The sequence below is a fragment of the Vulpes vulpes genome, chromosome 1, assembly GCF_048418805.1.
Source record: "Vulpes vulpes isolate BD-2025 chromosome 1, VulVul3, whole genome shotgun sequence".
Lineage (NCBI taxonomy): Eukaryota > Metazoa > Chordata > Mammalia > Carnivora > Canidae > Vulpes > Vulpes vulpes.
In genome coordinates, this window is record NC_132780.1 from 190,914,599 (window position 1) to 190,928,245 (window position 13,647).

General features: G+C 36.9%; 1 protein-coding gene across 8 annotated transcripts in view; it reads right to left on the reverse strand.

The window, feature by feature from the left end:
* The window catches only part of HACE1 (HECT domain and ankyrin repeat containing E3 ubiquitin protein ligase 1), a 107,046-nt gene that overhangs the window by 58,578 nt on the left and 34,821 nt on the right, over positions 1–13,647 (reverse strand). For all 8 annotated transcript variants that reach the window (XM_072738088.1, XM_072738087.1, XM_072738086.1 and 5 more), the window contains one exon: positions 9,744–9,826. In XM_072738088.1, the coding sequence (XP_072594189.1) occupies positions 9,744–9,826 (83 nt within the window). The remainder of the gene's footprint in view (positions 1–9,743; positions 9,827–13,647) is intronic.

Genomic DNA, 13,647 nt, shown 5'->3' on the forward strand with positions numbered 1-13,647 from the left:
CTTAAAATTGAACTTAGGACACATTACCTATAACAAATCATAATATCTTGGGATAGGCAGCTACTATTCAGGCTTATGTGCTATTTTTTCTTCCAATAATTTCCTTCTCAACTTTAGCCTGACCCTTCCTACCACACCCATCCAAGTCTCTAGATTTTTAGTCAAAAAAAACCTCAATATTCAAAACAAAAGTACATTTTATGGCACTTTAATACTTGGCAGAATAAATAAATACAAAATGAAGGAAGGAAGGAAGGAAGGAAGGAAGGAAGGAAGGAAGGAAGGAAGGAAGAAAGGAAGGAAGGGAGGGAGGGAGGGAGGGAGGGATACAAATATCAAAATAAGAGAATGAGGGGAGGGGAGGGATTAATATCCAAAAATACTATCTAGCTTTCCACCTTCATTTTATCAACCCACACAGTTTGGCTTCTGTTGACAGTTATTTAATCTGAGGTAGAATGAACAATGCTCCTATCCAAATGCCCATTTTCTTTTAAGTAGTAAAATTAGTAACCATCACTCTTTCAACTAGGAGGAATCTAATTTGGAGGACAGTAACCACTAGACTCTAGGGTCTTATTATTCAGTGAGCTAATCTGATCCAAGATAGTCTAGGCAATAAAAAAAAAAAAAAAATTGCAATCCAAAGATACTATAGTTTAAAGCTAATTTTACCAAATGCCCAAGGAAGTCATATGGTTTGGAAGAGTATGTGATCAAAAATTTTTATTCTGTAGTTGATAAAAGCTACTAACTTAAGCACAGGTGAAACTAGAATTCAAATCCCTGCTCTTCTATACCAATACTCTTCCTACAATACCATTACACCTAAAAAGGTACGTCATTTCCCAAAAAGAAAGACAGATTTCTCAGAAAGTTAAAAAAAAAAAAAAAGCCTACTCATTCTTTTCCACAAAATGACACTGCATAAAGAATAATTTATAACCAAAAAGCATTAAACAATTAAACAATTTTAATTTAAAAATTTTTTAATTTAATAAAATCCTACTATGAATCTGATGGCAGATATTATAGCTGTATCACTCTCACAATACTCTATTGTCATGCTGATTATTTAGCTTAATACAAGTATCAAGAGGTCAAAACTGAGTTAAGAACAAAATCTAATTTATTAGAGAAAACCAAGAAACCAAGGAAATCAGCAATCTCTCCAAAAGCAACAGTAGCTAGTTTCACTATTGTACATCAAGAAAAGTTTTCATTAGACGTCATTTGTGATTAAGCTAGAAGTGCTGGCCAACACATTACATATCACAGCTAATAGCAAATAGCTTACAATTGAAACTGTTCTTTTCTTTGTAATACCTAGAAATGAAAGCTAAGTGAAAAGAAACTAACCTAACCTTAATTTATTTAGAGACAGTGATAACTTTGCTACTACCCTTGGTTCTGGAAAAAATTTGCAAAGCGAATCTGTTCAACTTTCATGATATTTCTTCTATAACTATTTAACATCCATGTGTCTAATCATTCCAATTGAACTGTAAACTTCTTCACCATGTATTTATTCCATAGCACTAAGCACAGTAGTTGGCTTATAACATGTATTCAATATATTTGTTGAATTATATTATAGTTTTTTTTTTAATTTTTATTTATTTATGATAGTCACACACACACAGAGAGAGAGGCAGAGACACAGGCAGAGGGAGAAGCAGGCTCCATGCACCGGGAGCCCGACGTGGGATTCGATCCCGGGTCTCCAGGATCGCGCCCTGGGCCAAAGGCAGGCGCCCAACCGCTGCGCCACCCAGGGATCCCTATATTATAGTTTTTAACTTCAGGTACCATTCATTTGACAAATAAGTATTAAATAAAGTAACATACACAGAAAGCAACAAAAAAAGACCTGATTCATAATTTATTTAGGATCTACTAAATGACAAGCATAATGCTCAGTTCTTTGTACAAAGTCTGATTTAACTCTGCCCCTCTTATAAAATAAGTATTCATGGGCACCTGGGTGGCTCAGTGGTTGAGCATCTGCTTTCAGCTCAGGTCATGATCCTGGGGTCCCAGAATCGAGTCCCACATCAGGCTCCCTGCAGGGAGCCTGCTTCTCCCTCTATGTCCCTGACTCTCTGTCTCTCATGAACAAATATAAATTTTTAAAAATATAATAATAAGTATTCATTTCATTTTCAGTAGCAAAAACTATGACTTTGAGAAAACCATGGAGTTACTCAAGATCAACAGTTACATGACAGAGTAGAATTTGAATCGAAGTCGATCTGAACCAAAATTTTCATCTGTATCGTATCATTCCAAAAGATGAATAAACATAGAGTTTGCTCTCAAAGCATAAACAATTTAGTATTTAGTACTCAAGAGAGAATGGTGTAAGTTGCAAGGGGATATATGCTCTGAGAAAAATACAATGGGGATCACACACAATGGACAGACAAGATCACCATGTACAAATGGGACATTGTTGAATATATGTGGTTTTTAAAATGTCTCCAAATAATTTATCATATATAGCCAAAACGATAATTAGCATGAATGAAAAAGAATTCCATTTTGACATTTTTAGAAAACTGGAGTAATCTCTAAAACTACATTAAAATGTCATCTATGATCAAGTAACGTTTCATTTCAAAAATAAATTAAAATCAAGAAACAGGCGCTAAATAATATATAAAATCTGAAAAAAAAATAATATATAAAATCTGCACAAACCAACTTAGGCCTCAAGTGCTCCACTTATAATATTGCATGACATTAAGAGTAATCTGTAACAAACTTCTCAAGAATATCGCATAAAAAAGATTTTTCAGTTCAAATAACTAAAAATTTGCTCAGAGAACAAATATTCTTTACAGTTTAACTATCTTTTTTTAAAGATTTTATTTATTTATTCATGAGAGAGAGAGAGGCAGAGACACAGGCAGAGGGAGAGCAGGCTCCCAGCAAGAAGCCTGATGTGGGACTCGATCCTGAGACTCCAGGATCACGCCCTGGGTCAAAGGCAGGTGCTCAACCACTGAGCCACTATTTTTTTATATATATATATTTTTTCAAGAAGTAGATATACATGTTATCAGAAGTCTCATTGATATGACCATGGAATATGTAGGGAGAGGAATGTAGGAATTATATTAAAAGATTAAATTCTTCATTTTTTTTATATTGATTGAGATTATAGTCCCTTCAAGGAAATGCCAGTGCATTTTCTGGAAACTAGGAAGTTGGCAAAGATTTAATAAGAAAGTTGTAGTACTTCTAACATACTTAGAAGTGATTTTCAAGCACTTTCAGCCTCCTAATTTTAGGCTCTTTCAAGCAATATGATCTGAAAACTTGGCTAAAGTGCATATGGTACAAATATTGCAGGATTTTTTAGAACTCATAAAGAGATCATATTTTCTAATGGTCTTTTTCCTATTCTGAAGTTTACAACTTTGAGTCTTTGGGCTTTGTGTGGGACCCAGGAAATTTAACAAAAATCCCCTACCCCTGGACAAGCAGAGCAGGACTGATTCTATTTTGTGCTACACCTGCCACCTCCTGTATGACCCCCACATAACCTGCTTATTGCTTAAGGTGTGGCCCCACCCTAGTCAAGCGGCTGGGCCCACCCTAATCGGAAATCGGCTCATCACAACGTAACCCTGCTTTGTGCCCGCCAAAACTGCGCCCCAATTCTGACCAAAGTAATAGGCCAGCTCAAATGGATACTATAGGGAAAGATGTAATTCAATCGGCCACGTGTGGACCGACATGACTGTGCAACTTTGTGTATCCCATGGGCCACTGGCCCTATAAAATAGCTGCTACGCCTCTTAGTCTCGGGGTCCAAGTCCCTGCTCTGCTGTGTCGGGTACACTTGGACCCAAGCTCGAGCTTGTAAATAAACCCTCGTGTGTTTTCATCGGTGTCGGCTCCTTGGTGGTTTCTCGGATTCGCAATCTTGGGCACAACACTTTGCTTGTGAATTCCACTAACTGAAAGGAGGTACTTGGCAGTAGCTACGAGTCCATGTTCAGAATCACACCTTTTTCTCTCTATTGCAGACATCCATAATTACATAAACATCTCACTAATTTACTGTATCTATATAACCTCAGCTAAACCTTGCTTTTTCCTAATAGGAAAAAAGGTATCCCAGATATAGAAAACACTTAAAAATCATTATACACCCAAACCTTTATTTAAAGAACTCAGTTAAGGGAATGGGAAGCATAAAACTGAAAATAAAACCAATCTAGCAATTTAAGGACTTGAGGCATTTGTAAATACTATATAAAAGTCCTAGGGAGGGATCCCCGGGTGGCTCAGTGGTTTAGCGTCTGCCTTCAGCCCAGGGCATGATCCTGGAGACCCAGGATCGAGTCCCACATCAGGCTCCCTGCATGGGGCCTGCTTCTCCCTCTGCCTGTGTCTCTGCCTCTCTCTCTCTCTCTCTCTCTGTAATGAATAAATAAATAAAATCTTTAAAAAAAAAAAAAAAAGTCCTAGGGAAACCTGGATGGCATAGTTAAGGCAACCAACTCTTGGTTTGGCTCAGGTCATGATTTCAGTATCATGAGATTAAACCCTGCATTGGGCTCAGCACTGAGTGAAGGGTCTGCTTAAGACTCTCCCTCTCTCCCCCTCTGCCCCTCCCCTCACACTCTCTTGCTCTCTCTCTCTCTCTCTCTCTCTCTCTCGCAAATAAATAGGGGGGCCTGAGTGGCTCAATTTGTTAAGCATCTGCCTTCGGCTAAGGTCATGGTCCTGGGATCCGGCTCCACATTGTTGGGCTCTTTGCTCAGTGAGGAGCCTGCTTCTCCCTCTCTGTCTGCCTGCTGATCCCCCTACTTATGCTGTCAAATAAATAAATTAAACCTTAAAAAATTAAATAAGGGGCACCTGGGTGGCTCAGTGGTTGACAATCTGCCTTTAGCTCAGCGGCTAAGCATCTGCCTTCAGCCCAGGGTGTGATCCTGGAGACCTGGGACTGAGTCCCATGTCGGGTTTCCTGCATGGAGCCTGCTTCTCCCTCTGCCTGTGTCTCTGCCTCTCTGCCTCTCTCTCTCTCTGTGTGTGTGTGTGTGTGTCTCATGAATAAATAAATAAAATCTTTTAAAAATTAAATCAATCCTTTTTCTTAAAAAAGGCCTAAATAAATAAATAAATGGCCCTAAAAACAGGGGCACCTGGGTGGCTCAGTTGGTTAAGTGTCTGATTCTTGCTATTGGTTCAGATCATGACCTCAGGGTCATGAAATCAAGCCCCATGCCAGGCTCCATGCTGGGCTTGGAGCCTGCTTAAGATTCTCTCTCTCCCTCTCCCTATGACCCTCTTCCAAAAAAAGCCCTATAAACAAAGGTGCCTAAAGATGGGAAGGTGATGGGGAAATAATTGTGTGCATGAAAAGAAAGCTAATGAATTATGTCTTGTGCAAAATACTTAGAGGAAAAAAGTGGCTGGAAAATAGTTCCTGTCATAATTTTAGGTCAAAATCAGTTTGAAAATGACTCACTCACAGAAGCACTACATAATTAAATATGGCAATACAAAGTAAAAAAGTCTGTATGGTAGGAGAAGAATCCTATTTCTCAGTATGAAAATCTTGTATAGCAATAAAACTAAATGAGGACAACCGTACTTTGTGCATACTGGGGAGTGGAGACGTATACCGCAGGTTAGCGAGCACTTACTAAGTGCAAAATACTCTGCCAGATGCTTTCTATAAGCCATCTCCTTTGATCCTTACTACAGTCTCACAAGCCAGATAGCAGCATTTCCATTTCAGAAACAAAGGCTTCAGAGGTCTAGGAATTTGACTAAAGTTGCACAGCTTTGGGGCTGAGATTTGAACCCTGCTTCCAAGGCTCTTTCTCCTATTATAGCTCAATACCTTTTGAATGTAATTCAAAATTTTAAAAAAGCATATGATAGTATATCTCATAATACCTCTCAACCAATAAAAACTTACATTATGTTTAGCTTTTTAGATCTCTCTTTTTTTAAAAATTATTTATTTATTCACGAGAGGCAGAGAGAGAGAGAGGCAGAGACACAGGCAGAGGGGGAAGCAGGCTCCATGCAGGGAGTCCAATGTGGAACTTGATCCCAAGACCCTGGGATCATGCACTGAGCTGAACGCAGACGCTCAACCACTGAGCCACACAAATACCCCAGCCTTTTAGACTTCTATACTTTGTCTATAGGGTCAACTTGTTCTGTTTCCCACATTCCTTTCCTCTTTTCATTTATCATAGATGATACAATGGGAATAATTTATACATTTAATGTATATCTATATCTAGATATCGCAAATACAATTAAAAGTCTGCCTACAACAAATACCACATGATTTCACTCATATGTGGAATTTAAGAATACAGATGAACATATGCTGAAAGGGGAAAGAGAGAGAGGAAAACAAATGTTAAGAGACTTAAGAGACTTAAAAATAAAGAACACGGGATCCCTGGGTGGCACAGCGGTTTGGCGCCTGCCTTTGGCCCAGGGCGCGATCCTAGAGACCCGGGATCGAATCCCACGTCGGGCTCCCGGGGCATGGAGCCTGCTTCTCCCTCTGCCTGTGTCTCTGCCTCTCTCTCTCTCTCTGTGACTATCATAAATAAATAAAAAATTAAAAAAAAAAAAAAAAGAACAAACAGGGTTGATGGAGGGAGGTGGGTGGAGAATGGGGTAAATATGTGATGGGCATTCAGAGCACTTGTGATGAATACTAGCTGTTTTGATGGATTGCTGAATTCTACTCCTGAAATCAATATTGCACTGTATGTTACCTAACCAGAATTGAAATAAAATTTTAAGAAAAAAAAGTCTACATACAAACGAACCATGTTCCATATCTATCATCCTACTATAATGATTCATTTCTTTTCTTATTTCAATTTTAAGTTAAAGCTTAACTATCTCTGTTCAAAGAAGCCTAATATTTGCTAGAATAAATTAATAATGGGAGGGGTGCCTGGCTGGCTAAGTCAGTGGGGTATGCGATTCCTGATATTGAGGTTGTGAATTCGAGCTGCACGTTGGGTGTAGAGTTTAACTAAAGATAAAATCTTAAAAAAAAATTTTAAATAAAGGTTAATGATGGCAATATAATACTAACAGAAAGTACTTCTAAAAACCTTTTTTTGCCATACCTCTATGCTCAAACTAGAATAGCCGCATTCTGAACACTAATATACCAATATTTAACTATTACACATGCTATCATTTTATAGAAGATATTTTTCAAACATGTAACTATAGCAATTCATTCATTCAAAAACATTTACTAAGCATCTAAATGCAAAGCACTGTACTACACATTGAATATAAAGTGGTAAGATTCTTCCCTTTTTTGAACTTTCAGTCTAGTAAGAGAGACATACGATAAAGGAATAAATAAACCATTACAAAATACAAAGTGCTATAAAAGAAATGACTGTTGGACGCCTGGGTGTCTCAGTCAGTTAAACGTCTGACTCTTGATCTTAATAAGCTGAGGTGTTGATTTCAGGGTCATGAGTTCAAGCCCTCTGCTGGGCCCCAAGTTGGGTGTGTAGCCTACTTAAAAAAAAAAAAAAGGGAAAAAGAAACAACTGTGATGCTGTGAAATAAAATTTGGGGAGAGCCCATACTCACACTGGCCAGGAACTACCTTCCGAAAAAGTAACAATTAAGCAGTGATATAAAGAAAGAGTCAGCCACATAAAAAAGCCAAAGTAACATCATTTTGGGGAAAACAAACAGTATGCAGAAAAGCCTACTGGAAAGAGTACCTTGCATTTAGTGAACCCCAAGAGAACCATTGTGACAGAAGCACAGTTAGCTAAGACAGGGTCAGACCACAAAGGTCTCACAGGCAAAATCAGAATGTGTATTTTATCTGAAATGCAACAGAGGCACCAAAATTTTTAAATAAAGAGTTTTTTGTTTTTTTGTTTTTTTTTTAAATAAAGAGTTTAAACACAAAATGACAAAAGCTGGGTTTTTTCAAGATTTTATTTATTTTGAAAGAGAGAGGGCAAAGAGAGAGAGAGAGAATCCCGTGCAGACTCATGCCATGTGCAAAGCCCAGAGCCCAACTTGGGGCTAAATCCCACAGTCATAAGACCATGACCTGAGCTGAAATCAAGAGCCAGACACTTGACCAACTGAGCTACCCAAGTGCCCAAAATAGATTCATTTCTTTAAAAGATTGCTTTGGCTGCTAAAGAAGGGACAGATGGAAGGGAAACGAGAGAAACCAAGAAGACCAGTTAAGAGATGACGCAGTATTCTAGATGAGAGGTATCAACGTTAACTATGATCATTTCAGTGAGTTGGAGAGACGAGTTTCAGAATATATTCTGGAGGCAGAATTTACTAAATTCCAAGTTCAGGGTCAGAGAGAGACAGAGAAAAAGAAAAAAAAAATAACGATCTAGTTTCTATTTAAACAACTGAAAAGATAAAGGTTCCAATGACTGAGATGAGAAAAGGTAGACAAAAGGTTTGAAAAGGGAAATCAGAAACTCTGTTTTGGACGTGTTGACATCTGAGATTCTATAAAACTTGCGAGTGATGATGTAAATCAGGAAGGTAGCCATTCAAATCTGAAGCTTCAAAGAAAGGACTGATCTAGAGATAATCCTTCAAGATAGGATATGATTTCAGGGAATCAAACAATGACATTATTCATATATTCAGGACACTATGGAAAGAATGGGTTTTCTAACCAAGCAACCAAAACATAAATATAATGTAACAAAATGGCTGGATTCAGATAGAAGTCTAGAGATCCAAAAGTCCTTGTATTCTAATTCAATTTGTTTAATGATGATTTGAAGCAGTGTAATCAAAGTAACATCGAGACCCTAAAGAGAAGCTAAACAAGAACAAAAGCAGATCTTTTAGTCTAAAACAAACCTCCAGGAAAATGACATATAACAGAAAAAGGGATTAAAAAAAAAAAGAGGAGCTTTCTGGAGAACTTTATATCTGCATTTAAGAGACTAAATAAATACTGCAATTCATATCATCTAAACCAAAGACAAGAAACACTGGTATATTGTAAATTGCTTCTAATTGCAAACTACATTTATAGAACACACACACACACACACACACACACACACACACACACACATATATGTATGGGTACGTATGGGGTGGAGTACATGTATAATTATTATGTTGTTAGCTCCATATGGACTCAGGTTTTATTTATTACTGTATCACTAATGCCATAATATATGGCACACACTGAGTAGCTAACTAAATGTTTGCTTATTACACAAATGAACCAATGAACAAAATGTATGCTTCAAGAAAATGAACCAAGACAGAACTACAAAAATAACTTAATCTATAAGTTAATATCTAACCAGACAAATGCAAAGATTTTTTTTTTTTTTTAAAGTTACAAATCCAAAGAAAGCAAAGACACAGCTCTGGTCTAAGACATATTTTAATAGCTTATCCCTCTGAAACTGACATAGTACTTAACAAAGAAAACTATGAAATTAAAGGATTATACAGACACCTTTTTTCATTAATTATTAAGTAATTAGTCTAAAATTTAAATAATCAAGTAAATCAAAAGCTCCCACCTATTAACATATAAAAACACTGGCAATATAATAGAAAATATTTTTCCTTGTGCAGTTAAGTGAGTACAGTATTTATGGGAAAACAAGAGAACTTTAGAAAATATACAGAAATGCTTGTGTTTGGAAATGTAATAAATACACACATTCTTTAATGAGAGCTTCTGAAAATAGAAAATATCATACCTGCAAGCAAAGTACAATGGAGTGGCTCCAGATACATTTGGCCTGTTAATATCAGCACCACTGTCTAGCAAGCACTGCACTGTCTGGAGGGAAAAGAAATAATTAAAAAATAAAGCCAGAGAAGTAAAACAAAGACACAATTATCATGATTTAAATAGATAGAAGAAATGATCTTACCACAACTTGAAATTTTAAAGTAGAACTAGTAGGAACATGACAATTATGATAGCTGAACTACTTCAACTTTTTGGTTAGCTCTCTTGAGACTCTCAGGTACTAAATAATACATGTGTAATTATCAATGAAATATAACCTGTTAGAATCTGGGAAGGTTCTTTTTTTTTTTTTAATTTTATTTTATTTATTTATGATAGGCACACAGTGAGAGAGAGAGAGAGGCAGAGACACAGCCAGAGGGAGAAGCAGGCTCCATGGACCGGGAGCCTGACGTGGGATTCGATCCCGAGTCTCCAGGATCGTGCCCTGGGCCAAAGGCAGGCGCCAAACCGCTGCGCCACCCAGGGATCCCAAAGAATCTGGGAAGGTTCTAAAAAAAATCACCGACACATGTAGCTACCAAGGACTTGAAAACAGGCTTGAACAACTGAGGAACTGAATTTTTAATATATTTTATAATAATTAAGTTTAAACAGCCACAAATGGCTAGTAAAGTTGACAGAACTATTCTAGATATTTGGATTTAAAAACCAGAATTCTTTTGCCTCTAAAAATAAAAAACAGGTATTCTTAACAGATAGTTAGGAAAACTATCATTTTCTAAACTCAAACATAATTATTAAAGTTCAAAATGTTAAAAAAGCTATAAAGTCCTCGTACTACTAACAGTAATCAATACTGATTTCAGTTTCTCTGATAGTCTCATTCATACATACTCTGTCTCCTAAGCTCTACTTCTGCAATCATTCGAGTCATATACTAAGGAAAAGCAAGTTATTATAAAACCTTAAAAACATATATCCCATAATTAGAGATAGGATGAGGCTTGCCTAAAACCTCAAAAAAAAAAAAAAAAAAAAAGCATCTTTCCTGGCTTTATTCCTTTAGTCTTCATTTGAATTTCTCCTACAAAAAAGGAAGAAACCATGTAAAAACCTAAAAGTTTTTAGAATTACACCACTTAATATTACTTCTGGACTGAACACATGTTCATTATTGCTGCTATAATACCTAGTACAAGGTCAGTAAAATAAGACTATAAACTCACAAGGAAGAAGAGGAAAGAACAGAACAGTATACTGGACAAATCGTTCAGTTTTGGGAAAGTGGCAAACAAGTGGAGGGATAGAAGCCGACTTAGCAGATCAAAGGCAGCTGAAGTCTACATGCCTGCAAACGTGGATTCCAATAAACCATCAAATTCTCCCTTTAGAGCATACATACAAAATACAGGAATTGGAAGTACCAGGTAACTTAGAAGACAAAGATAGTTACAAAGAGCTCTAAACAGAAATAGTAGTTGAAAGCCTGTAAAAGAAAGAGTTGGACCTTACCCTAGAACCCTTCTTCCCCATGGCAGAGAGTTAGCCACTATCTCTCCCTACACTGTCTCAAAATAGTAAGGTTTATTCTCTGGACAAACTGAACAGGGAGGCTCTAGACTGGCAGACAAGATACAGAAGTAAAGCAGAGATAAGGAACCATGATGAACAAAGTTAAGTGAAAATCTTTAGCCCCTACATTCCACTAGGCTCCCAGAAATCCAGTAGCCAGGCTTAAAACCTCAAAAGATGGAGATTCCAAGTTTCCTCTCTGGAGACTGGCAAGAGAAAAGAGTCCTACAAATACTAGCATTACAGAGTGGCCATGAAATAGCCCAATCATCTCCAAGGGGACACTTGACAATGCTGGGAGATTATTTTTTCATGACTGGGGAAGGGAGAGTACAATTGGCAGCTAGTGGGGAGAGGTCAGGGATAGGTCTAAACATCCTACAATCTACAGACGGCCCCCATAACAAAGGATTTTCAGGCCCAAAATATCTCAGGCAAGATTGAGAAACCATAGCACACTGTGGGGCCAGCCAATAAACCCAACCCATGTACACAATGCTTCCTGCCAATATTTTAGTGCCTCATCACTCTACACAAATGGGCAGACAACATTTAAGAGACAACTAACTTGATTAACTAAAAGCAGGTCTCTTTCCTGAAAAACAAAAATCAAAACAAAAGAAAAAGGAAGTCAGGAAGATAAAGATAATAAAGAGAATCAAAGAAAAAGCCACAAAATTTAAAAAAGATATTACCTCAAACAGAAAAGATATTATATCCATGGACAAGAACAAGATGCTGGGAGAAAAATATTCAGAGAATAAGAAATTTAAAAATATAAGTAAAAATTCAATAGGAACTTAAACATTTTTTTAAAGTTTATTTTGACTTATTTGCTTAAGTATTCTCCACGCCCAACATGGGGCTCAAACTCACAACCCCGAGGCCAAAAATAGCATACCCCTCTCTGAGCCACCCAGGCACTCTGCAAATTCAATAGTTTAGAAAGACAATATTGGAAAAACCCCACAAGAAATAAAGTAAAACAAAAAGACAAAACAGGAAGAATGGGAAATTAGTAGATCAATTCAGGGAGACACTGCAGAAATCAGGAATAAAGAGAATGAAGGAGATGGGAGACCAAAGGGAAGTAATCAAGAAATAATGTCCAAAAATTTCCATAACTGAAAGACATGCAGTGACAAACTGAAAAGATTCACCAACTGTCTGGTGTAATAAATTAAAGGCCAACAAAGCACATCAAAGTGAAATTTCATAATTATTTCATAATTTCATATAAGATTACAGAAATAAACAGAAATCAGATTAGCACTAAACTTCTCAACAGCAACACTGAAATTTAAAACACTAACTGCCTTTAAAATAAGGTAAATGACTTCCAATGTAGAATTCTATAGCCAACCACACTACCATTAGAATATATGGTTTTAAATAAAAAATACGCTTAAATACATAAGATGTTGAAAAAAAAGTACATCCAATGCACCTTTTCTCAAGAAGCTACTAAGTAAAGGAATATATCAAAATATGAAAACTAGATTATTAGGGATTGAACATAGGAGAAACTAAGAAATTTCTAAGTTTAAAAAATGGAAATAATATTATCTAATGAATTTGTCTTTGTAGAAAATAGAACTGAGATATTTTGTTGGCACATATAGGAAGAATTACTGATTCATAAAAAATAAATTGAACAAAGCCAATTATTGACTTTAAGAAAAATAGTCATCCTAGATAGAAAATGTTGTTGTAATTCATTACTTGAGGCACCTGGGTGACTCAGTGGCTTACCATCTGCCTTCAGCTCAGGTCATGATCCTGGGATCCTGGGATCGAGTCCCGCATCAGGCTCCCCACAGGGAGCCTGCTTCTCCATCTGCCTATGTCTCTCTCTTTCTCTCCCTCTCTCTCTCTCGGTCTCTCATGAATATATAAAATCTTTAAAAAATAAAAAAATAATTCATTACTTGGGTCAGGAATAAATAATAGTTACCTAACTATATATACACCTAATCTTCTCTGTCAAAATTTACAATTTAATCTTAGAAATAGGGGAGAAGGCATGGGAAGAAGATTTAAATGGATTATATCCTCACTCACTAGGACAAGAAATGATTCAGTGAGGGATCCCTGGGTGGCATAGCGGTTTGGCGCCTGCCTTTGGCCCAGGGCGCGATCCTGGAGACCCGGGATCGAATCCCACGTCAGGCTCCCAGTGCATGGAGCCTGCTTCTCCCTCTGCCTGTGTCTCTGCCTCTCTCTCTCTCTCTCTCTGTATGACTATCATAAATAAATAATTTAAAAAAAATTAAAAAAAAAAAAGAAATGATTCAGTGACATCTGAAAGTTGAGAAAGAGCAATAGAAAAAGAT